General features: G+C 47.5%; 1 protein-coding gene across 6 annotated transcripts in view; it reads left to right on the top strand.

The window, feature by feature from the left end:
• Window positions 1-22,460, top strand: part of NRP2 (neuropilin 2) — a 114,650-nt gene extending 92,190 nt beyond the window's left edge. For 2 of the 6 annotated variants that reach the window (XM_012738898.3, XM_012738899.3), the window contains exons 16-17: window positions 17,041-17,091; window positions 19,094-22,460. In XM_012738898.3, coding sequence (XP_012594352.1) covers window positions 17,041-17,091; window positions 19,094-19,398 — 356 coding nt within the window. In that variant the 3' untranslated portion in view covers window positions 19,399-22,460. Of the gene's footprint in view, window positions 1-981; window positions 4,460-17,040; window positions 17,092-19,093 lie in introns of those variants that run through there. The other 4 variants (XM_012738900.3, XM_012738901.3, XM_012738902.3 and 1 more) reach the window with 2 other exon arrangements.
• Window positions 22,461-24,455: the final 1,995 nt, after the last annotated feature.

Here is a 24,455-nt window from a genome sequence, read left to right on the forward strand (position 1 = left end):
GCATCAAGTGGGACTCCAGCCAGTCTTTCCCCAGAGTTACCCTGGGCTTAAATCTACTACATCATCGCCATGGCAACCAGCAGCGGCCAGCGAACGTGGTTGCCTTCTCAATACTCTGCTAGCTGCTCCTCCCTGCTCTGTCTTTTCCATGATTAAGAATGATTTCCCTCCCTTTTCGCTCACTTACTCTCTCACTCTCACTCTCACATACCTTCTGTCATTTCGTGCCCACATTTTTTGTTGCAACTTCCCTTCCAATCTGCTCTTAAAGATCCTCTATCCAATTAAAAGAATGAAGATGCATTAGTCATGACCTGACAGTGGTAATTGACCTGTTTAGACAAGACCAGGCTGATTTCAATGGGCACAGAAGCCTTGGCAAGCCAAAGTGGAATTTACCTTCAAGTCTCGCCAGCCTAATTAATACATTGTGTGAGAATGCTGGCCAGCCAAACCAAATATGGTATTTCCACCCATTCGGGGAATCTGCCTTTCTGAATCCCAGAAGTCATTTCAACATCATTTACTTGTGTGTACTCAGGCATGTGTGTGCGTGTGTGTGTGTGTGTGTGTGTGTGAGAGAGAGAGAGAGAGAGAGAGAAAACTATAACATTTCTCTATATTATAAAGTCATTTTGGTTAAACAGAAGGAAGAGAGATTGTACTCATACAGCTCTTGGCTGAATCCCCTGCTTACTACTTACTAGCTGTGTAACCACTGTCAATGTAACCTCTCTGAGTCTCTGTTTCCACATCTGTAAAATGGGTCTGACAGTATCTACCTCATAAGAGGGTGAGCAGGAACTAACAGCAACCGTTGAAAAGTGCTTGGCACGCGCTAGGGACTGAGTACCACCTTAGCGCATCCCCTTCCCTGTGTGTCCCAAAGCATGTGTGTGTTTCTTTCTCTTTTTAAAATTAAGTTTGGGGTCCGTCTGCATGCTCTCAGCCTAGCAACACTCTTCTGTGTCTCTCCACCAGGGGGCACCCTCCCGCCAGGGACCGAGCCCACAGTGGACACGGTGCCCGTGCAGCCCATCCCAGCCTACTGGTATTACGTAATGGCCGCCGGGGGCGCCGTGCTGGTGCTGGTCTCCGTCGTGCTGGCCCTGGTGCTCCACTACCACCGGTTCCGCTATGCGGCCAAGAAGACCGATCACTCCATCACCTACAAAACCTCCCACTACACCAACGGGGCCCCTCTGGCGGTGGAGCCCACCCTAACCATTAAGCTAGAGCAAGACCGCGGCTCGGGCTGCTGAGGGCTGAAGCAAGAACAGCAGCCAAAACAAACAAGAAAGACTGCAAACACGTTGCCTCAATTTTGCACTTTTTCCTCCTCGCCTAGTCTCTGTTGTGAACTCTCAGACATCTCTCTCCTGGGTCCCCAACCCTGGGCACTTTTAGCCATCCCAACCATCCCCCTTGGGTTCATTTGGGTTTTTCATTTTTTTCTTTTCCCTTTGGTTCTTTTTGTTGATTCCAAACCAACAAAACCCAATTCTAATGCTGCATCTTGGAATAGAAGAAGAGACCCACCCCTAAGCACTTCACCACCCAAGGCTCCGCTGGTTTGTTCCAGAGACTGGTTCTCTTGTTTTTCCCCCTTGCCTTATCCCAACCTCCTCTCGGTGGGCAGTCTGCCAGGAGACTTGAGGGGAAACCTGGATCTGTGTGTCTGTACATAGTACACATTTGCACGTGAGGAGAGCGCTGTGTGTGTGGGTGTGTGAGAGAGAGACTGGCTCATTGTGTGGGGGAGTGTGTGGGTGTGTCCAGACAGGGCCCCTTTAACTCTTGTGTTACTTCTCCTGGGGTACATTTTACAAGAAAATAATATACTGTACAAGTTTTGTTTACTTGGAGAAGAGATTGAAGCTTTTTGTTGCCTTATCTAGCTCTGGCTGGGTTTCTGTTGGCTGTCATTGTCATCTCCAGGTACCTAAAATAAATAGAGGCCATATGGAATGCAATGTGGCCTCCCCCGTCCCTATCCCCACCCCCAACCCACCCAGCCCACGAGGACGTTTCTGCAGCACCCTCAGATGTGACCCCTTGTCACGTCTCCCGGCCTCTTTGAAGCATCAAGACAACAGCCATTGGGTGTGAGTGGAGCCACCTCTCCTTCCAGCCCCGAAGCAAATCTGTCTCATGTTGCCTTATAAAAGAGAAGCTCATAATGAATGTTTAGCTTTTATCAGTTAAGTCCAATCTTGGAATAAGTCATAGAGAATAACGAATCTGGGACGGGTGTAGGAAAAGCGGAAGTCTGTTTCAGTTGAGAGCAGAAGGAGAAGTTGAACGAGAGAAGGGAAGAGCAGGAAGAACTGAAATGTTGTCTCCTCACCCCAGGGGTAGGGGTTCGTTGGGCCCATCTCGGGCTGGGGTTGAGGGAGAAGGCTGAAAACCGTATTCTTTGGTATTATGTGGGTATTGTAATAGCATTTGTAAAATACGGAGGGGAAGAGGGATCATTTGCTTTCGTTTCATGGTGTTAATGTGTGCTGAGTCTATAGCCACTAACATGTATGGCTGCCCACCTGACTTGTTTAAATATTATGAGAGAATAGACAGTAATCGTGCTCTAAGTGTGCCAGTGTGCTACCCCTTGAAGCATTCGTGGCACATGGCGAACAGAGCTTGCAGGCTGGCCTGGCCTGCGTAGGTGTTGCCGCATCGCCAGAGAAGGTGTGAGGAAGCTATGCCCACCGCTCCTCATCTGTCCTCCCTGAGCAACTCAAGGAGAGGGATGTAAGAGAGAAATTGCTAATGATACTGTAGAAAGCATGGATTAAATAATGAAGTCAGTTTCATTGACAGAAAATGCATATTTTAAGATTCTCAGCGTGCTAGGACTCAGCCTTGGGGGAGTTTTTCACCTTCCTGCTAGGAATCCACTGGGGAGGCATGGCATTCTCTCCAAAGATGGCTGCCTGGGTGGGAAGCCTCCAGGTACCTTCTGAGAACAAAATACTAATGATTTTTTTTTTCTTTTGGCTGCTTGGGAGAGAGACTTTTAGCATTCTTTCGGAATATCCAGATAGGCCCCTCTAGCACACACACTCAGCTTTCTCATCTGGTTCGTTTCATCCTCCTGAAAGAACAGTGCTCTCCCACTCTTATTCTGTTTCAAAGAGCTACTCTGTCTCGACCACAGCAGCCCTGCCAAGAAAAGAAAAGATGAAAGGCTAGAGCATGCGCTACCTTGACATTTCAAGGAGTGCCCCCCCCCCAGCTGAAGATGGAGAAAGAAGCGGGGGTGGGGGAGGCCAGCAGCCCAGGGTGCCATGTGATGACCAGCATGCCAGTCACTAAGGTTTTATCTCAGCTGTCCACATTCCCACAGAATGACTGGCATCCCTGCGGGTGCCCCTTGAAGGTGTGGCATCAAGAAATTACACCTGGAAAATCTAGCCAGTGTGGCGACTGGCTGAGTCACCAGATACCCTTGAGGTTTCCCCTTCTTTAAAAGAAGATGACAACAACTTTGTGAACTGTCTGCATCTTTCTCTGATGCCCCCTGTGGCATCATCCTTATGTACATGCCATAGTTGAGAATTTGAGACTGCTCAAGTCCTTGTGAATTCCATGACACACTTCAGCTGGGGATGTCTGTCTGTCTGTCTGTCTCTCTCTCTCTCTTTCTCTCTGCCTCCTCTGTCCACCCCCACCCCACCCCAGCAATGTTCTATCCAGGTACTGTGCTAAAAGGACAGTTATTCTGTAAAATGCCATGCTTTGCAGCTTTAAAAAACAAAATTCTGTATTTCATGAAGGGAGGGAAGAGTCACTCTCCTCTAAGAAAAATAGACGGGGCAGGTGAATGCATGCATGCATGTGTTTGAGTTGCTTCTCAAAAGACAATGAGGTGATAGCAACTACTAAAATATGAATGGACGAATGAATGACTTGAAGGCCTAGCTGGGGCTGATAAAGCTTTTGCCTTATTAGAGGTTTCATGTCAACACCTTCAGGAGGGAAGCCCTTATCTCTGGGGTGAAAATCCCGTTCTTGATGTTAAGCTAGCAATTACCATCATCTAATTGCTGGCAAAGGCAGAAAAAGAAAAGAAAAAAAACCCATAGCATTGCCATTGACAAAACAGGATGCTGAAGATAAAGTAAAATTGTCTTTTCCCTTGTTTCACATTTTTGGGATTAAAGCCAGAATTGAATAGGAAATCCAGTAAAATTCTGAGGTTGATAACCCATCTCTAAAAAGACCCTGTCTTTCACATGAAATGAGCAGGCAAACACCTAAATAATCGAAAATTACCAAAGAACAACAACAAAACAAGAAAACCTAAAGATTTTTACTTCCTATTCTTATCCCTCTCCCTACTACTGTGACATCCTTGCATTGCTCAGTTGCCTGTGTGTCAAAATAACTTGTGGACGTTGGAAACTATTTGAAAATGTATTGTGTGGAATGTAATAAAATGATGATATTTTTATACAAACATCTGGGCTTTTTTTTCCCTTTGCCTGTGAGAACAAAGTTGAAATGTAGGCTTTGAACAAATTGATGTTTCCAAAGTTTACACATCGCCTCTGAGCTACAGGGCATTTCTGTGGGAGGTAGGTGGGTTTCCTCCTTGAGGCAGAATGCCAGCTTTTCCTTCTTTTTATTTTTATTACTGCTTGTTAGGATTTTTATCCAATTTGTGCAGCTGAGCCAACTTTTATGATTGGCGTGGGATTTTGCAAACGTTGCTAAGTGCTAAATTGCTAAATGAGATTCCACAAAATTTCTCTTGATGGCAAATCCCTGGAGATTGGATTCTACTTTCAAAGGGCCCCAGGGGGAGTGGGACCAGCTAAGCTGAATCATGTACTCAGCTCTGCAGAGACAGAGTACTTCCTTTGGAGAAGTGGCGGTGACATCTTACCCCTCACCTATCAGAGCAGTGCCCCCACGGGGACGTGGATCTCCGACTTAGGAGAGCTTTCCCAGACCTCACAGGAATATGTCACATGCTCAGGGCTCAGAGATGTTCTAGACTTCGTTTTGAGCAGGTAATGAAAATAATTGTTTGATGACTGTGGACCTGGAACTATCAGAGTGGCACATTTTATAAAAAGGAACAATCCTATAAAAACTTCAAGGAAAGGCACTTGGGGAAACTTACTCAAACAGCCTGATCTGTTTTGATGAGGATTTTTCTTTGGCCCTCCTCTTTGGGTAGTTAGTGATCTAGTTATATAAAATATTTCTACCAGAGGGAGATTAGGGGGGGGGGGGAATCTAGGGAAGACAACCTCCCAGCAATTCAGTTTTCTAGGTAGTGGTCAAGAAGAGGTACTAGAAAGATTTTCCACTACCCCCATTCACAGGCTGTATCGGGAGCCTTGCATCGACCCAGGAGCCTACCTCAGGGCCCCAAGAACCCTTCTTAAAGGTCCTAAGAAAAGGCATATGTTCATAGGACCCTATTCCTGCTTTTCTTCCAATCCAAACCTAGATCCAGGAAGGAGTGCTTTTTACAGCTGTAAAACCTTATCCAAGTGATGCTGAAAGGAGACAGGCTTCTGGCATTCAGATCTCACAGGAAGCTCTGTTAGTGCAGATGGTTCAGCATAGATGTCGCTCTCTGTTCTCTGGAGAATAGAGTAGAATATCCATGATTAGAGCATTGTTTGTTCCCCCAATGGCAAGCTCAATTACACGTTTTGTCTAAATAACATTTGGCTTTCCTGAAAGCCGTTTGTTCCCATTAGTAAAGAATAAAATGAAAACATCTCCAAAGTGTTTATTTCAAACAAAGACCCAGGCTCAGTCAACATTTTCTTGAGCTGACCTTGGACCAAATTTGCCAGATGGAACTACATTAGCCATCTTACACTTTGTTAGCATGGCTGTTTGGGGAGCCATGTTTGGGAATTTTTCCACCTTTTTCCTAGTCCCAACGCTTATTTTAGGAGTACTTTCTACCCACAAAGGGGCAAAAACTGCTAGAGCACCAATCTTAGACCGTCAGACACAGCACGATGACAGCAAACATTCCTCAGTGTGGTGTTCAGACTTAGCACAAGCGTACATGTTACAGAAATTGCACTTCCATGGATCATAAATGCCAGAGGTCAAAGCCCAAGATGGTCTGTTTCTGCTCCTACCTGGTCCTTTCTCATGATCTAAATGTGCGTTCTTGCTTCAGCCACTTGGTCCTAGCCCACATAACCGAAGCCCATCCACGCTTATGTGGCACGAGGTCTCCTTTCCTCAGCCCTCCTCATTTCCTCTTCGGTTGTTTTGTGCAAACGCTGTGGCCTTTCTGTAATCTGTGATGAAAAGAGCTTTGTTCTGGAGTTTTGATTTGCCTGCGTTGTAGGCGCCACATCTGAGCCAAACTGCAGATCTGTAGGTGCGGGCTTGTTTTTTCTCTTTAATTGTGCAGATCACTGGGGCTCTCACAGCTGTAATTTGCCTTTCATCCACTTCAGTGACAGCCCAAAGAAAACACAAAACAAACCCAACCAGAGAAGAAGGAGGGGAGAGGGGAACGCCAGCTGATGATCTTACAATCAGCAGGGAAAATAATCACCTTATATAAATACATTAGAAGCTAGGAGTCGTGTAGCATTTAATTAAGCCCGAGGTAGCTGACGTGCAGAGTGTGTGTGGAGGGCAGATACAACCAGAAACGTGCACTCTTCGCAGGCGTCAGGCCCCAGACCTCAGCCAGAGCATGTTTGCACCAACTGCTTGCGGGTGTTGTGTTTGGTCCCAAACCTAAGCACTGGAGAGAGACAAGATTTGGGAAATCACCGAAGAGCAGAACCCAGTTAGTACAGTGCAGAACAGAGAACCTAGGCGCTTCAGGGCAACCCACAGAAGCCATTCCTGCAGCAAGCCCAGTGGGTGGCAGACCCAGAAACACCTCCTCTCTTCCGGGTAAAGCAATTGCCCTTGGGCTTCTCTGTCCTCGGCCTCTGAAAGTCCCAAAAAACTGAGAGTCCAACATACATTGACCAAGAAATAGGAAAGGCCATTTGAAGGGCCACTGATAGAGGAGCTGGGGACAGGGCTGGATGTCCGGTGGGAAAACACCTTTTCTCAGAGACTGGTTGCCAGAGTGGTAATTGATACTGACAGAGGTTGTTGGGGGTGGGGAGATATTAGGGTTGGAACTGGCGGGATTTCTTTTTTTTTAACTTAAAAGTTATACGTGACTACATTCTCCAAAAGTGCTATAATACGAGAAAAGCAGAAAGCCCATTTCATCATTGACCAATCCCACGCCCCTCCCCTGAGGTAACCACACGAGGTGGTTTGAGGAATACATTTCCAGGCCTTGTCTTATACCTTTACAAACATGTATGTTCACGTCAAATTATGTGGTTTGGTTCAGCTGGAGTTTTGTGTTGTTTTGTGTAAGTGGTATCATAGTGTTTGCTCGCTTTATTGGACAACTTGCTACTTTCCATTTGACAACATCTCCAGGATAATCCAGCACATACCAACAGATTCACCCCATCCCCTTTAGCTGTGGTGTAGCATTCCATACTGTGCTGACATGCCAGAGTCTACCAGGGGGCATTCAAGTTGTGCCTATTTTTACCATTATAAACAATACTGTAGTGAACATCCTTGAAGTTGCCTCTTCGAGCACATGTTTTCCTAGGATAGAATTTTGGGTCAAATGTGTGTCTATTTTCACTTTAGTAGCTGCTGTAAATGGCTGAGGTTTGCCTATTTAAATGAACCCGTCCCTACTTGGAAGGGCAGCTGAAACTAGCGGGCCTCCTAGAGGTAGATCCCTTGGCCATGGTTGCCCAAGACACACAACCTCCCTGCCCAGCTCTCCTTCTCTACGGCGGGCGTGGTGCTTGCAAGAGAAGACTCTGGGCACTTTTAGCTGGAGGGAATGTTAAGCTCAGGGAGTGTTTCTACAGGATGTTTTTTTAAACCGCCAGCTTGTGGAGAATACGGGCCTGGCTCTAAGTGGCATCTCCCCCGAGCTGTGGCAGCTGAGGCACAGGAGTTAATTCCATCCCTGGGTTCAGCAGGCAGAGCCCTGCTCTCTGTGATTAATGAGTTCCACTTGGTTTCTTCAAAGAGTGACTGTGCTGTGCCTTGCTGTTATTTATTTATGTTTTCTGCTAAAAAATTTATGTAAAAAACATCCTTTAAGGTCAGTACGCAGTATTGTGCTGCAGACTAAACTATTCCAGCAGCCCCAGGTAGACCCACATGCCAACTGAAAGCCTCAAATTCTGGGTGCCCTTGGGCCCCAAGCCCCCACTTTGGCCCTGAGAGAGGCAGACTTTCTGGACTGAAGGGAGGCTTCCAGCTTCCTTCCGAGGAAATTCAGGGCTACTGTAACCAAAGGGAAGACACTGACCGGGCAGTGAGGCTCACAGGGCTCCTGCAAGAAATGGTGGGTGGAGGAGAAGCCCAGAGAGCTGTTAGTCAAGCACCATTTCCAACAGAGCACTGCCCTGATTTCCATTATGTGCAGAAACCAAAGGGTCATCATAATGTGACTTTGACTCTGAGCATAATGGATAGTGTCTATGGCAGGTGTCCTCAAACTACGGCCCATGGGCCACATGCGGGTGTTTTTGCCCATTTGTTTTTTGTTTTTTTTACTTCAAAATAAGATATGTGCAGTGTGCATAGGAATTTGTTCATAGTTTTTTTTAAACTATAGTCTGGCCCTCCCATGGTCTGAGGGACAGTGAACTGGCCCCCTGTTTAAAAAGTTTGAGGACCCCTGGTCTATGGCCATGCATGTGCGGTGTGGGCTTTCTCTGACCTGCTAAAAACCCAGGGCTGCTGCCTCTTGGGCATGAAGCATGAGTATATAACTCAGGAAGGAAAGCAGCATGAATGTGAGATCAGGGTGAACTAGAGATATGTCACGTGCAATGCCTTGTTTTATCTTCTCTGCATAATTGGGCAAAATTGAACCCTTTTAATATCATTAACTAACATTCCCGAAAGCAAAGGCTCTGACCCAGAACTGGAATGACAGTGGCTTTCAGCAATGGCAGTTTCTTTCCCCAGCAGCAGGGCTCACTACCAGGACGCCTGCACGAGCGTCCTCTGCACCGTGTTAGACAGCAGCCAGCTCCAGTCACGGTGGGATTGTGGAGAGAGCCTTGTGCTGGAGGTGGCCTTGACCAACATCCTGCTCTCAGCAGGCCTGCTGGTTATGGAGACTTCATTTTAGCATAAAGAACGTTTTTGTCCATATGTGTTTCCTTCCTACCACCAAGGGCCCGGGAGAAGGGGCAAGAGGATTTCAGGGCTGGTGTGGGCAGTCCCTCGAGAAGCTGGTATCCAGAGTGAGACGGTATCATTAGGACCTGGACAGGGCCAACACACATGTGTCAAAGGAGCCCCCGAGGTGGCTCCCTCGCCTCTGCTGGCTGTAGACCAAGAGTGTGAGCCCAGGAATAGTATTCATGGGGAGCCCTGGGCCCACAGCCCATCACCACTTTCTGGCTCTGAGAGGGCCACCATCTCCCCAAGGAGGTGCACTTTGTCTCCAATCTCCCCTTTTGGCTTCTTCCCCCTCTCTTGGTGGCCCCTTTTCCTCTCTTCTGCCATCCTTACCCTTTCTCCCCCCTGCTGCCATCAAAGCCTTCTCCCAGAAAAGCATGGGTCAGATTCCTTCGCACAAATGCTTACTTAGCTACTTCCTCCAATAGTTGCACTCTTGTAGGACACTGACCCTAAAGCCAGAAAGGAATTATTCTCTCATGATTACGATCCTCAGCCACCAGCAAGCTACTGGGGGAAATCGTCTCTCGAATGGGCAGAAAGAGGTACCTTTTTGGCAGCTGTAAAATCATATCACAGAGTCATTCATCCTTGCATTCAGAAGAAGAGCCTGGCTTTTGAGTATAGGCAATTCTCTTGGTGATGTACAGGTGTACAGTTTTCTTCAAGGGCCTACAACATAAAAGGGGCAATCTTTAAGAAGACATCATTCTTCACGTTGGAAGCGGATGCAGTTTTGATTGTTCAACTCTATCCTCTCACTTGACCAGGGCTGCACTGAACCACTCCAGCTGAGTGGTGTTTCTCGTGTGTGCCCCTCTTGAAGACAGGGACCAGAGGAGAGGAGGAATGTCCAAGCCCCCTGGGAAATTCTCCCTGAAATAGAAAGATATAAGGGTTTCTTCCTAACATCTCAGAAAAAAATAAGAATGCAGACGAGGGGAAAAACAACACTTTTTCCTTGAAATTTTCTGTTTTTCCCACTTTCATACCCTAAGACGGAAGCCAGCAAAGGAAGTGTAAAGAGCCAATAGCTTGTTGACATATCTACTTACAGTGGTGGAGAACAGCTCTGATTTTTCAAAGACTTAGGGTAAAAAAGAGATTCCAGAGCTTTCCCCCATCGGCATTGCTGGGATTTTCCAGCCTACACAATTGTGAAGCCCATCCCATTTGTCTTATTTTTCTTATTTTCTTACTTTTATGCCATTGATGGGGCTCAGTGGAGACATTGTGGCCTCAGCTGCTCATCTGCCTCCACACGTGAAAGTATTATTAGGTCATTTCACAGCCTTCTTGTTTGCAGTCAGTATTTTCAATTCTTTTTAGTGTTTCCTCTGAGTTATTCCACTAAAAATAATAGAAAACATGGCAAAATTCAAAATTCTTCCAATAAGCTCATACTAAGCCCCCTTCTTTTTCTCACTTGAAACCATTCAAAAAACTCCAAAAAATAGTTTTTTCCATGACCTTGCATAGATTTGACTATAGGCCAAGAGATAAAAACCCATGATAAGGGATCCTCTGATGGTGATTATAAACTCAAGCCAAACCCAGCAAGGAATGAATGGCTCTCGAGTAGCCTGACTTCCCAACAGAGGAGGTTTGGCAAAGTCTAGATCAACATCTGAACTTTTGGCTCCTTCTTGCAACTGGGGAGGAACAAACTGAATTAGGGAAATTAAGTGTGGTGGGGAGGGAGGACCTTCAGCCAATGCTAAATGTTAAACTGAATTAAATGTTTTGAAGTGCCAAGAAATATCTCCTTAGTCCCTTATTATGGCTCATGTTTTGAGGTCTCAGTGTTGTGTTTCCTGCTGGGATTAAAACAGAATGGCTGAGAGAACTTTCTGGAGGCTGCTCCCATCTGAACAATCCAGTGGTGTAGCTGGCTCAGGGGGCTCAGGAACTGGGAATCAAATTCAACAAAGGCTCTCAGTGGCCAAGAGCTTATCCCAAATAAATCACAAACCCCAAAGAAGGTGTTGAAAATCTGTGGCTTACTCTTAGTTCTACTGCTGATTTATTCAATGACTTATTGCATTTTTCTACCCTCCATCCTATTTCTTCATCTTTAAGCGATGACACCTGGTACCTGTGAGAATGAATGATTTCAGTGGTTTCCTGTGAGTAAGAGGCTCTTCGATCCTTGCTTGCAAGGCTGGTTGACGTTTGGTGGGTTACGTGACTTGCTAGGACTGGCTTTCCATGCAGTTTTATCAGCCCAGCCTTGATTAAGGCAGAGGCTTAAAACTAGGGGCACAGTTTACCCACTTTGTCAATTCCTCGATTGCCAATTAGCAGGACCGAGTCCTAAGCCAAATGGCAAGTATGGAAATCATGGAACCTCAGGGCTTCCCTTTGCCTGTGCCTTTCATGGTCCTTCCTTTCCACGTACACCTCAAAACAACTGACTTCAGGGATTGGCCACTTCCGGCCAGGACAGACCTGGGGTGAACAGTGGGGCAGTGAGCAGTGTGGAGCAAGGTATCCCTTTTGTTTAGAAGTTTTCTTGTCAATCTCAGCCATCAGCCCTCTTCAGAGAGCTGTCATCAGAAAGGCCCTCATACCTTTCTCATTTTTTCCCGTAAAGATGATGGAATTCTAGAGCAAGGGAGAGCATGAGTGGTTACTCTTCAGAGGAGCAAACTGAGACTCAGGGAGGTCAACGACTGGTCGAGGCTCTCACACCCGGCAGAGCCAGAGGGCAATGACACCCTGCTCCCAGCCTGGTGCCCCTCCGCAGCCCGTGCTGCTCTCCTGCAGTGCAGAGTGACGCTGACGCCACCTGGGCCTTGGAATGTCTCCAATACACATTTTGGACGGCAAACCCGTGGTCAGCTTCCACCAGGCCTCTTACTCCACTGCTCAGAGCTGGCATGGAAGGGACTCTTCAAAGAAGCCAGTGCGTGCTAGGGTCCTGAAATGATCTGCGTGCAAGTGTCCCAGGGGTGGACTGTCTTAAGTCATTTATCTGAAAGTAACCAGTGGTCTGGGGCAGACTCCTCAGTCTCCTGACAATCTCGGGAAGCTCCTTCTACAATGCAGGAGGTAAACAGAACAATGTCACGGCCAGTACACTCGCTGTAGGCGAGTGAAAGGGAAGGTTGCGAATTTTCTGTAAGAAACTGCAGAAAAGCAAACTAATGAGGGAATGCCAACCCAGAAGGATCTTAATTTAGAAGAAGGAAGAAAATAAGGGAGAGGGGAAAGATAAATAGAGTGTGTGAGAGAGAGAGAGAGGAGGACCAGGGGAGACAGCGTTCTTGTGTGAGGCCTCGGTGGGAGTTTCCGGGCTGCAGGTTGAAGTGTCACGAGGGCGTCTCCCGGGAGGAGCGTGTGTGGCCTCACACCGCCAGGCAGCGTGCCAGAGCCCCAGGGGAAGCATATTTCACTAGAGAAGGTGCAGTTTGTGACTAGGTATGGCCGTTCACCATTTGTGCTGTACATAGTGTGACAACTTACTGACAAGGAAACCAGAGAAAATGTGACTCTTCTGGGGTGCAGGGAGTTTCTGGAACAGTCCGGTGGGTTCAGTAACTAGCGACTGTGGTCTCTCACTCTGAAAAATCAGGACAACAGGGGATGGGTGGGACCTTGACTCACATGTCACTGTGCGCCCACTCAGTGTCTCAGTGATAAAGAAGGGACACCTGGGGATCCAAGGGGACTTTTCAGGCCATGGCTGATCTCAATATGAAATGACCATGTTCCTATGGGATGGGGTTGCTTTTATTTTTAAGCAGTAGCTACTCTGGCCACTTGATTGCTCCAGCTCTAATAAACCTTCTGGTCACTTGTGAGTTCCCTTTTTCCTGCCACTATGCTGGTCTGCAGCAGCTGGTGAGGGGGACAAAGCAGAGGTCTGACCCTCATGTAGATAAATATAGGGTGGGAGGTTTGTGGCCAAGCAAAGCAATCTCTTTGAATTCCTTGGTGGGTCTGATACAAATGAATGCAAGCCCAGAACCAAGAGATGGGGCAAAGGCTCCGGTGCCAAGTTTGAAAGAATTCCCATCAAACAAGTCAAGGAGCTAGACCTCCTGACCCCCACCTGGCACCAGCCTCCATTCCAAAGTCTCCATCTCCCCACTGCCACGTTTGCCTCCCTGGCAGCGACCCGGGCTCACTGGCCCAGCCCCTGCCCTGGGCTCCACACTGCCCACTTTCTTTCATGCTAATTTGGCATGAGTTAGGCTTTGCTCCCCAGCCACACTGAGGGACCTTGGTGGCCCTATACCTCTTTATTTTCCAAAGTCCTTAGTATGGTTCCTGGACACCTAGACACCTAAACCCTCTTCACAAGTGATGGTTGCTTCACTGGTTAATCAGTTAATGAAGACCATCCTTTCCCTCTCTGGGTAATGCCTAGCATAGAAAACGTGAGCCCCCCAGTTTCAGACCACCGCATCTTCGCGTTTATAAGAAGCCCCCATGAATTCCCACCAAAGCAGTGAGCCGGCGATGTGGGCAAACATCCAGAGAGCACGTGTCCAGCCAGCTGGGGCCGATACAAGGTGGTGCTTGGCTCTGATGGAAGCGGCAGTGGTGACAGGTGGTGGTCACAGAGCCTGCCACACCTAGAGCCGGAATGCAGACTCGGGGGCCTCTCTGGCGCTAACTCGGTGTTTAAGAGTCAGTATTCAGGCTCTGGGGTCAGACCGGCCTGAGATGGAATCCACACGGGGGCCTAGAAGGAAACAGGGTCACGGGAGCCCAAATGTCGATGGGAGAAGTCATGTGGGCGTTAAGATCCCTTCCTGACCTGTGCTCATCTAGAGGTGTGGCCCATTCCACATTCCCTGGCCCAGCCACACTCACAAACACGCCCGCCCACCGAAACAGAGTCCTGGAAGGTCCTCTCCAAGGTTTTCCTCATTAAAACAACAACAACAACAATTACATGCCTGTAGTCGCAGCTACCCCGGAGACTGAGGCAGGAGGATTGCTTGAGACCAGGAGTTTAAGGCCAGCCTGAGCAACATAGCAAGACCTCATAAAATAAAATAATAAAATAAAATAATTCTGAGTTCCTGGTCCCTTTCTCCTGCTATTAATATTTCCTGACATCTGCCCTCCACCTCCCCAGTGGGGTTCACTATCCTGTGCAAGCCAGTCCCCTTGCCAGGAGGCTGCTGCCCTGCCCTCTGTCGGCAGCTCCTGCCCCATCATGTGCCCTCCTGCCTTCCCAGAAGGCCAGTGCCTTTTCCCCTGAGTTTCCTCTGGGCAACTCCCCTGCCCCACCTTGCCTTTTTTCTTTTTTCTTTTTTTTTTTTTTTTTGCTAGAGCTATAGGACCCAGTGGGAGAACCACATTCCTTCCTCCCAGCATCCTAAGGAAACAGGCTGAGGTTTACCCACGGGGCCCAACAGAAAGGAAAGTGTGGCCTGTGAAGGGCAAAGACACTTTTGAGAGAGAAAGCTCTTAATCAAACACAGATATCAAGAATATTAACAAAGGGACTAGAGAAAATTGCTATCAAAGTAAATGGCTTTTTGTACAAATGTTCCCTTTATTTGTGTTTTCCCCGGTGTGCCATTCTTTCCTTAAGGCTTGGTGAACAGATGCGCTTTTGAAATTGTTGATTAACGTATCCTTTTTCCGACCCCTTCCCACTCACCCAAACTCCTGGGAGCGGTGACTACACACAAAGCCAAGTCGAGGCGCTTAAGTGTTCTTCTTCACCTTAAGTAGCCTTTGATTCTCCAGGTGCAGAAATCTCAGCTGCATCTGGGCAATTGATTTCATTGAACTTTAGAAATGGACCGATTCTTGGGAAATCATCTCATCCAGTTCTCTGCCTCCGGAGAGGAGAGGCAGTGATCCCCTGGGATTAAATGCTCTCCCAGCCATTACCGCCCTTTTACCCTTTATTCCTCAAGATCAAGGGGTGCCACATCCACCCCTTTCCAGCCTGTGACCCATGTGGCATCCTAAGACTTCTTCCCCGAGGGTGTGAGACAGAGCAAGGAGGCATCCTGGCCTCCAAGAACTCATCACGTCCTTGGCAGAGACCAGGTCCCTAAAAGCAAGCACAGCATTGGGCCCTCAGGTCACCGGCAGGGGCCCGCAGCTCCCATCCTCGGCTGATTTACGTGTCCTCATCCAGCGTTCTGGGTCTTTTATCCATGAAGGTGTTAAGACACATGAGCATCCCATCAAAACAGTTCGTTGTTAGAAACGTGACAGTTTTCCTCCGTGTTTCTTTTTTTTTTTTTTTTCCATAAAGTTAAAAAAAAAAACTCTGGGTTGACTTTCACAAGCTCGATTTGATTCCTATGACAAACACCACCTGCCTCTCGTTGATTCTTGCTCACAGCTTCTTTCCAAGGAAGCAGCCTGCTTTGTAGGTGTGGAGAATAATGCAGGGCTGGGCACTGAGGTGGGGAAGCTGGCGTGGCCTGCAGGTGCCAGTCGCTGTGCTACAGACATGCCAGGAACGGGCTGGATTTGTAAAGCACTGGTGCCACCTGGCATCGATTCTTTCGAGTGAGGTCTTGGCAAGTTGTGTTGTGCATCCCTTACTAGCAACGGAGGGGATGAGAATGTGCTGTAGTGCTTAGGCCAGAAGCGAGGAGGACTCCTAACGTGATTAAAACCATGGCCTTCAGGAAAAGACTGAATTTCAAGTGCAGCAGTGATGGATCAATCCTAGGTTCAGATCGTGGTCAAGTAGATCTTCCCTGAGATGTGGTGTGATGAGAGAGAGACACTTGGGATGGTCTTAAGTTTTTTTGTTTTTTTCCATTTTGTCTGATACTTTAGTTGTTGGGGATTTTTCATTTTCTTGTAAGCCTTGCTTTTTGGATATCAATTTATAGTGCTGACCCCAAAATTGTTCCTCGGACTTCGGGTTGAACATAAGTCTGAAAGGGCCACACGCATTCGCAGGGGCTGTCTTGTGCTGACGTCCTGGAAAGGCGTGATTAGCTTGTGGGAAGGGAAGAAATAAGACCCTGCTCTTTGCCACATAGTCGGTTCTCTCTTCTAATGCATGATCATTTTAGATGGGTCATTTTCATGGGCTCTGATTTCTGTAAGTTGGACAGCATAGGGAATAGAGAGACCTGTCTTACCCCTAAAAAACTATCATAAAAAATAAAAAGATAGATGGTGGTACTACGGGAGAAAATTCGGAGTAAATGAACTTAGCTGTGTTCAGCCCTGGCTAGTCAGAAGGGATGCCCACGTTTGATCTGTTCTAAACCATAAAGAAAGCCAATAGGAAAAACAGACTTGGGGAGGAAAGAAGAGAGACATTGGCACAGATGCGTGAAGGTGGGGTGGCATAATGAGATTCTTTCCAGTTCTGCTCTTACATTAAAACATACAATGATGCAGCAGGACTTCCTTAAATTACCATATGGTCATTTGAAATCCAGAGGAGAAAGATTCTGGCACTTTGTGTCCACTTCAGATGTGTGCACGTAAGAAGATACCGTGTGCTGCACTGAATGGGCGTCCCCGTAGTGGCGCCTGATGTCGGGCATGAGACGCTGTCGAAGGTGCCTTAGATAAAACCCACACCTATCCCGGTAATGAATGACAGTCGTCCAAAAGACACAAGTGAAAGGTTTACTTGGCACTAAAGACCCGGCCTGTCTCATTATTTCTGTTTTTCTGGTTGTTGTTGGAAGAAAAGATAGATCACCTGAAGGAGAAATGATCCAGCAGTGTACATACTGGATGATCTAGAAGTGGGTGATCTAGCTGCCTGCCAGAATGTGGAGTCTTTCTCAGAAAGGTTGCATCTCTGCCTTTTAGCCATGGTGATAGAACTTGTCATAAATTGGTTTGTTTTCCTTTTTATCTTAGTGGACATCCCAGAAACCCATGGAAGAGAGGGCTATGAAGATGAAATTGATGGTGAGTATCGCTATGATTTAGCAGATAATAATGAAATTTAAGTTAGGTTATAAAGCAGTCAACAAAAATAATGCCCAGGGTATTGGAGGACCAAAATTTAGAACTGTCAGTCAGCAATATATAAAAGAATCCAGAGAATGAAGAATCATTGCCCTGTCAAGGTCAAGTTTAGAGATGTAGAAAGCTTATTGAGTCCCCTCTTTCAGGCAACTCTATATGGATGGACTTCAAATCTGGATAAACCCTTTAGGAGTGACAGTCTGGCTCCTCTATATGTGTCACTGCTTGGACACTCTGACCTTTCCCAAATGTGGCCCAAGTGGATGAGCATAAATGTAAATATTCTGCCAGGACTACTATGGTTTCTGGTTCCCTGGCTTGGGGCAGACCTTTCACATACCATCCAAGACTCCAGGTTGGGCACACTGCAAGACCAAAGTTTCTTTTTCACAATGCCCATCTCATATTTTCATATTTATTTCAAGCACTATTTTTCCAATTGAAATACATACACTTGGGGAAGCCAAAGCGAGAGGCCTGCCGGGCAAACACGGAGCTGTCATTGCTTCCCTGGACTCAGAACAGCACAGGTCTCGCTGGGCTTCTCTGAGTGCCAGTGTTGATCTCCAAGAGACTCAGCAGCAAGATTCCACTCAGAGAACAATTTTAGACCAAGATTGATGCCCTTAAGAAGAGCTGTTTATAGAGCAGCTGCTTTCAACCTGACCTTAATCCAAAACTTCATGTGTAGTTATAGAAACGGGAGTGACTAACCCCGACAGCACCTTGTTAACTGACGGCAGACTGCCTGCAAGGCCCAGTCCAACACTCCTTTTATGGGCAAAAGTGCACGACCGACCTCCACGGAGAGGCTGCGACAGATCTGACAGCAGCGGCGGCGATGATGGAGGGGCAAGAGCAAGGGCCATGGACGCAGAAAGCCTGATTTCTGTTCCTAGCTTAACTGCTTGCCAGCTCCGTGACCCGGACTGCGTTCCATAGCCGCCTTGCTTCTTCAAACCTCAGTATCCTCACCTGTTAAAATATATATATCATCATCCTGCCTTTTTCCTACATTTATTAGGAAATGCTGAAAAATGAGCCCTAGATGTGGTCACGCCTTGGCCACGCTACAGAAACGCACGTAGATTAGTCCTGCGAGGGCTGCATAACTAGCGAGTGCCACACGCTGTGTGGCTTAAACAACAGAAATGTGTGTTCTCACAGTTCCAGAGGCTAGAAATCCAAGATCAAGGTGTGGACAGTGTTGTTTCCTCCTGAGGGCGGTGGGGGACGTGTCTGTTCTTGACTGCGTCTGTAAAGACCCTGTCTCCAAATAAGGCCACATTCTGGGGTACTGAGAATCAGGACTGCAGCCTGAATTTTAGGGGTGGGGACACACAATCCAACCCATAGCAGTGGGGCACGACGCACACCAAGAAAGGTGTGCTGGCTGGAAAAAAATCTGCTGCTTCTATGGCCAGGAATGCCACCTTGGGAAACTCGTCATGTGAAAATAGTCCCCACCTGTCCTCCAATTGACTTGAGGCAGTTGGAGGTGAGGGACGAGGAAGCTGCCTGGAACCAAGGCCATCCCAGGGCCTCCGAGGCCGCCCGAAGGCTCTGTTGTAATCTGAGCGTGCCTAATACAATTCAAGTTACTTAAGTGTTAAATGTTTAGACAGTACTGACTGTGCGCCAGACACCAGGCACTTCACAGATGTCAATTCATATAATCCTCCTAACAACCCAGTAGAGGTGGATTTTATTAATATCCCCATTTTACAGATGAGAGAACTGAGGCAGAGAGGGGTTAAGACACTTGTCCAAAGTTGCACAGTAGGGACGTGGTGGGACTGGGCTTTGAACCCAGTCGGTCTAGTTCCAGAGTTCCTGCTGCTTACTGCTGTGCTGTGAGGAGCCCCTGGGCTGGGGAGGCGCAGTTATTTCGGCCTGACATAGCAGCGTGCCCGCAATCTCTCATGTGTTTTGTATACCGTAGATGAGTACGAGGTGGACTGGAGCAATTCTTCTTCCCCAGCCTCAGGGTCCGGTGCCCCCTCGGCTGACAAAGAAAAGAGCTGGCTCTACACGCTAGACCCCATCCTCATCACCATCATCGCCATGAGCTCCCTGGGCGTCCTCCTTGGGGCCACCTGCGCGGGCCTCCTGCTCTACTGCACCTGTTCCTACTCGGGCCTGAGCTCCCGCAGCTGCACGACGCTGGAGAACTACAACTTCGAGCTCTACGATGGCCTCAAGCACAAGGTCAAGATGAACCACCAGAAGTGCTGCTCCGAGGCCTGACGGATTGCACCTGGATCACAGCTGACGTTTCATTCCAGCGAGAGGGGCTGGTGAAGATTACATTTTTTTTTTCCTTTGGAAACTGAATGCCATAATCTCGATCAAACCGATCCAGAATACGGAAGGTATGGACAGGACAGACAGGCAAGTCGAGGGAGGGGGGGAGATGCAGCCACCAAGGGGGCAATCACCCACCTAGGGCCGCGGTGGCTGAGTCATTGCGGGAACCGGGCTGTGCTCTCTGCTGGGAAAAAGACAGGAGCTCATCTCTTTGGGGTCACAGTTCTATTTTGTTGGTGAGTTTGTTATTATTGTATTTTATTTCTCTGGTCTGTGAGCAACTCAAAGAGGCAGAAGAGGAGAATGACTTTTTCAGTATAGAAGCGGAGCAGTGATCGTTACTCTCCGCTTTCTCTTTCTAATCAACACTTGAAAAGCAAAGCGTCTTTTCAGCCTTTCCATCTTTAGAAATAAAACTCAAAAGAAAAAAAAGAAAAAAAAAGCCGTCCAGCGTATCCCGTCCTCTGATTGTCTGATGACTTAAGGGATTTACTGTGGTGTAGGTTCTGCCAGCCAACCCTACAAGCTGCCGTTTCCAGTCCTAGCATTTAAGTAGGATGTTGTTGCCTTTAACTTTTTTTTATCCAGGGGAATATTGCCATTTTAGGGTCAGCATGAACAGCTCTTTCTTGTATGCGATTTAAAACAAACCAGGAAGGAAACTTCACACATCAAGATCCACAGAAGCACCTCCACGTTAGAAGCGGACGAGCCTTCAAGTGCTTGTGAGTGAACAGGAGCCATTCTGTAAATCCAGACCCAGAGCTTGTGGGGTGAGGTTCCCTCGTGGGGCCCCCAGTGGTGGTTTTGCCTTTTCTTTTCCCTCCTCCTTGTTGTTCTAAAATGTACACATATACACAAATGCGTGCACGCACACACACACTTTGCAGTCTCTAAGCCCCAGGAAACAGCATTTTCGATATTCTCAGAGGCGGGCTCGGGAAAATACAGGCTCTTGGTATGTGTTCTCCATCGTCAAGATGTGGTAACTAGTGACCACCGGACAAAAAGGAGAACCGTGGAGAGGGAGAGAGAAGCCCAGCCTCTGTGATCATGTGATGGCAAAGGCTGAGCAGTGTAGACGGGGACATTTTGATGAGTTAATCTCTCTGATAGGCTCGTAGACACAGATTTCTCCTCTGGGTTATAGCCACCACATCAGCCTTCCAGGAGACGCAGAGCTAGGACGTGCAAGAACCGATTCTAACCAGGAGTCTGCAAGTACTGTGGACCAAAATGCTAACCACACCGCTTCAAACCCAGAGAGACTTAGGTTTTATTCATACTCATGCACGCGTGCACACATACACACACATACACACACACACACACACACACATGCCAATTTATGTGTTTTTATTAAGTGCCTTGAAAAAATGAAGAAAAATGTATTTTCCCTCTATGTAGACATCAGTGAGTATCTTACAAGTTAAGGCATTCCTCCTTCCCTAGCCCCAATGGCTCCATCCCCAGCTCACCACTGATCCTACCAATGGAATGAGCCCTGTTGCCAGGAGGTAGTCATGGCCCTAGATGACGCTCAGCTACTCTAGAAAAGGAGGCATCAGGAATAGAATGAAACTGTGTGAAGGATAAGATTGTCCGCATCAAGATCCAAATCTTGATTACGTATTAATGCCTAAGTATTGTGTGCTGGGAGCTGGGAATACGTTTGAAACTCAACCAGTGTGCCCAGCCTGTTGCATATCAATGGTAAACTTTCAGACCATTTTTGCTGCTATGGTCACCTACAATTTCATTTGTCTCATACCCAGGTGAAAGGGGAAGGGTGAATGGGACTGGCTGGTTCCTTTAAATATTAACTTATGAAAATGCTAGTTCAAATGGTAATGTCACAGTGTTTTGTGTGCAGAGAGGGAGCGTTCAATCCACAGCTATTTATTCACGTGTGTGTGTCTTTGCGGGCCTTTGAGTTCTCTGTATCTACTGTGTATGTGAATGGTCACGTGGGATCCAGTGGTGGTGTTGTGACTTTGACCTAGGGCCCGAGTGTCACTGCTGATCTCAGCACTCGTTGGCACAGTGGTAGTTAGAGGTGAAAAGTAAAGCTGTCACGCCCAAGGGCTTAGCTTTAGGAACCCCCTGAGCCGGGAATGCAGCAGAAGCGAGTCTTTAATTAGCCCACCCTCTTTGCCCTCCCATGCAGCTCAGTGTTCAGAAAGCTGGTAAGTCTTAGGGATTTCCAGTAGTAGCCTGCAAAAGAAGAGAAGTTTGAAAGTCTACACCGGGGTCCTGGCCCTGTCATGCCCAGTGGGCCGTTTATAATTCCCCAAAGTTCCAGCCCTGCCTCAGGCCTGCAGTCCACCTCTAAGTTATGTGCAACTCAACCTGCATTCCTCTGAAAGTCCTGTATCCGTATTCGCCATTGACTGACTGGAGGCCCTGAACGGGCCGTGGATGCTGAACAGAAAGCAGCAGGGTACCCAGGGCTGCATCTAGATACCTCACCAAGGCTAGAAGCTGGTCTGTTGTAAGACAGAAAGAAAGACAGCTGGGCCTGATTGTAACTTGGCCAGGGGACAGCTTGGTGCGTCTGTTACCTGTGTCTGTAGGTAGACTAGCTGACCAATCTCCTTGAGTCGTTCCCTTTGGGAAATCCAAGTCCCAGTACTGATCTCCTTTTTGCCTTGTACTGAATGACACATTACCTCCACGCTCTCCTGGACGAGGTGTCGACAGGGCCGCAGGGTTGCTGTCTCTCTTGGGTGGGGCTGGGGAGTTGACAGGGATGAGGGTCCAAGGAATGAGCATGAATGACAGGAGAACAAGGGACAAAGTTAAACTGTCACACAGAAGGTTAACTTTTCCAGGGTTTGCAGTTAAAGGTATTCGACCATTTGCTGGCTGAGCCAGATCACGGGAACTTGAGAGCTTTTACTGTGATTCTTTAATGTAAAAAATAAATAACAATGTCAAACTGTGTTTATATGATTTGTATAAAGCCTTTTTAAGATTACTATTTAAATAAACATTATACCAGAGATGTTTTTTCTGCATTGTTTTTATTGGAGACAAAGAGACTTTGGATGAGGGTGACCAAATCCTCCCATTTTGCTTGAGACTTCCCTGGTATTTAGCAGTGACAGTCCTATGTTCTGGGGACCCTTTGTCTTAGCTTGGGCTGCTATAACAGAGTACAAAAGACTGGGTGGCTTAAACAACAGACATTTATTTCTCATAGTTCTGGAGGCTGGGAAGTCCAAGTTCAGGGCACCAACAGATTCGATGTCTGGTGAGGGCTCTCTCCCTAGCTTGCAGGTAGCTGCCTTCTCTGTGTGCTCACCTGGCCTTTCCATGGAGGGAGATATGGCTCTGTTTTCCTCTTCTAATAAGGACACTATTAGAGGGTCCTACTCTAATGGCCTAATCTAAATCTGATTACTTCCCCAAGGCCCCACCTCTTAATACCATCACAATGGAGGTTAAAAGCTTTAATGTTTGAATTTTGAGAGGACACCAACATTCAGTCCATAACACCCTTCAATCCTGGGCAAACTTAGATGCTAGGTCACTCTCTTAGGAATTCTCTTAGGATAATGTTTCTTAACATTGGAGTTAGTAAATTGATTGATTGATTGGCTTCACGAAGACATGGGGACGGGTGATAGGCCATCTGGCCAGGTGAGCTACTTTACCTCAAAGTCTTGCCTGGTAGACATCAGAGGCTGGGATCCTTACAAACACTCTTCTTTCCTGGGCATCAATGGGCCCTGCAATTTTCGATTCTTTACTGCTTCCTTTCTGCTCTCTTGATTGTCAATGTCTCTGGTGATTCCAGCGTCTATGACAATGTGGTACCTGGACCAGCGGCATTATCATCATCTGGGAGCTTGTTAGAGATGCATATTCTTGGGTTCCATCCCAGATCTGCTGAATCAGAAACTCTGCAGGTGGGGCCCAGGAATTCTGACGTGCCTTCAAGTTTAAGAACCATGGGTCAACGGAAATGCAAAGTATCCTGCCTCACACAACGATTAAGGATCTTCTCAACCATTGGTTATTGGATTCAAAATGAATCCGACTCTGGCCAATGAAAGCTAAAGCAGGCCAAGTACACTCCTAGGTAGTGCAGCACATTCCCAGGCAAGGAGGAAGGAGGAGCTTCATTATAAACACCCCTGAAGTTCTGTTCACCCAAAAAGGGAAATCTGGTTCAATCATTTCTTCAAGAACTGTTTCTGAGCCCTTCCTAATTTTGTAAGCTCTGGGGCGCTTACGCTCAGCGAGGGGAACAGAAAGCAAATAGCCAAGCACATAAAATGAGGACGGGGTATGGCAAGTGCAGTGACCGCACTGAGCAGGTAGCACTGAGAGAGAAGGACTAGAGACACTCCCTCTAAATGGGGGGTAAGGGAAGGCCTCCCTGAGAAGGGGATATTTAAGCTGAAACCTAAAGGGAAAAAGAAGAGTGAGCTAAGCAAAATGCCCAGGAAAAACTTTCCAACTGAAGGAACAACATATCCTGCCCTGGGAAAGAGTTCGATGCGTCCCCAGGAACACAGGCAGTGCAAGGAGAGCGTGATCCCCGAGGGAGAAGTGTGAGATCAGGCTGGGAGGGGGAAGAGCCAGGTCGCACGGCGCCTCAGGGCCACAGTGAGGGGTCTCTCCGATCTGTACCGTTCTTCAGCTCTTCTTAATTCACAGAGAGGCCAGCCCCCCCCCCCACCACCACCCGTTCCTCTCTGGCCAGTAGGGTCACCACAGCCAAATCTCCAAATCTCCGCAACTTCCCTTAGCTCCTCCTGCGATCTTTACGATGCCATGTGTCCCCTGAGATGCCCGGTTCCCTCCTATTGCTGACCCTAGCAACAGTAACAGACGTTCAAATGAAAGCAAATTTCTCCTTTCCTTTAGTTGAGCTTTGGAGTATTTTTAAAGCCCTAATAAACTAATAATATCTCCTGGTGCCTAGCCAGCTAGTTGTTTACATAAGATCTTTCTTTCTTTTCTCTTATCTGCATCCTTCTGGAAATGTT

This window comes from Microcebus murinus, chromosome 8 (genome assembly GCF_040939455.1).
Source record: "Microcebus murinus isolate Inina chromosome 8, M.murinus_Inina_mat1.0, whole genome shotgun sequence".
In the NCBI taxonomy this organism is placed as follows: domain Eukaryota; kingdom Metazoa; phylum Chordata; class Mammalia; order Primates; family Cheirogaleidae; genus Microcebus; species Microcebus murinus.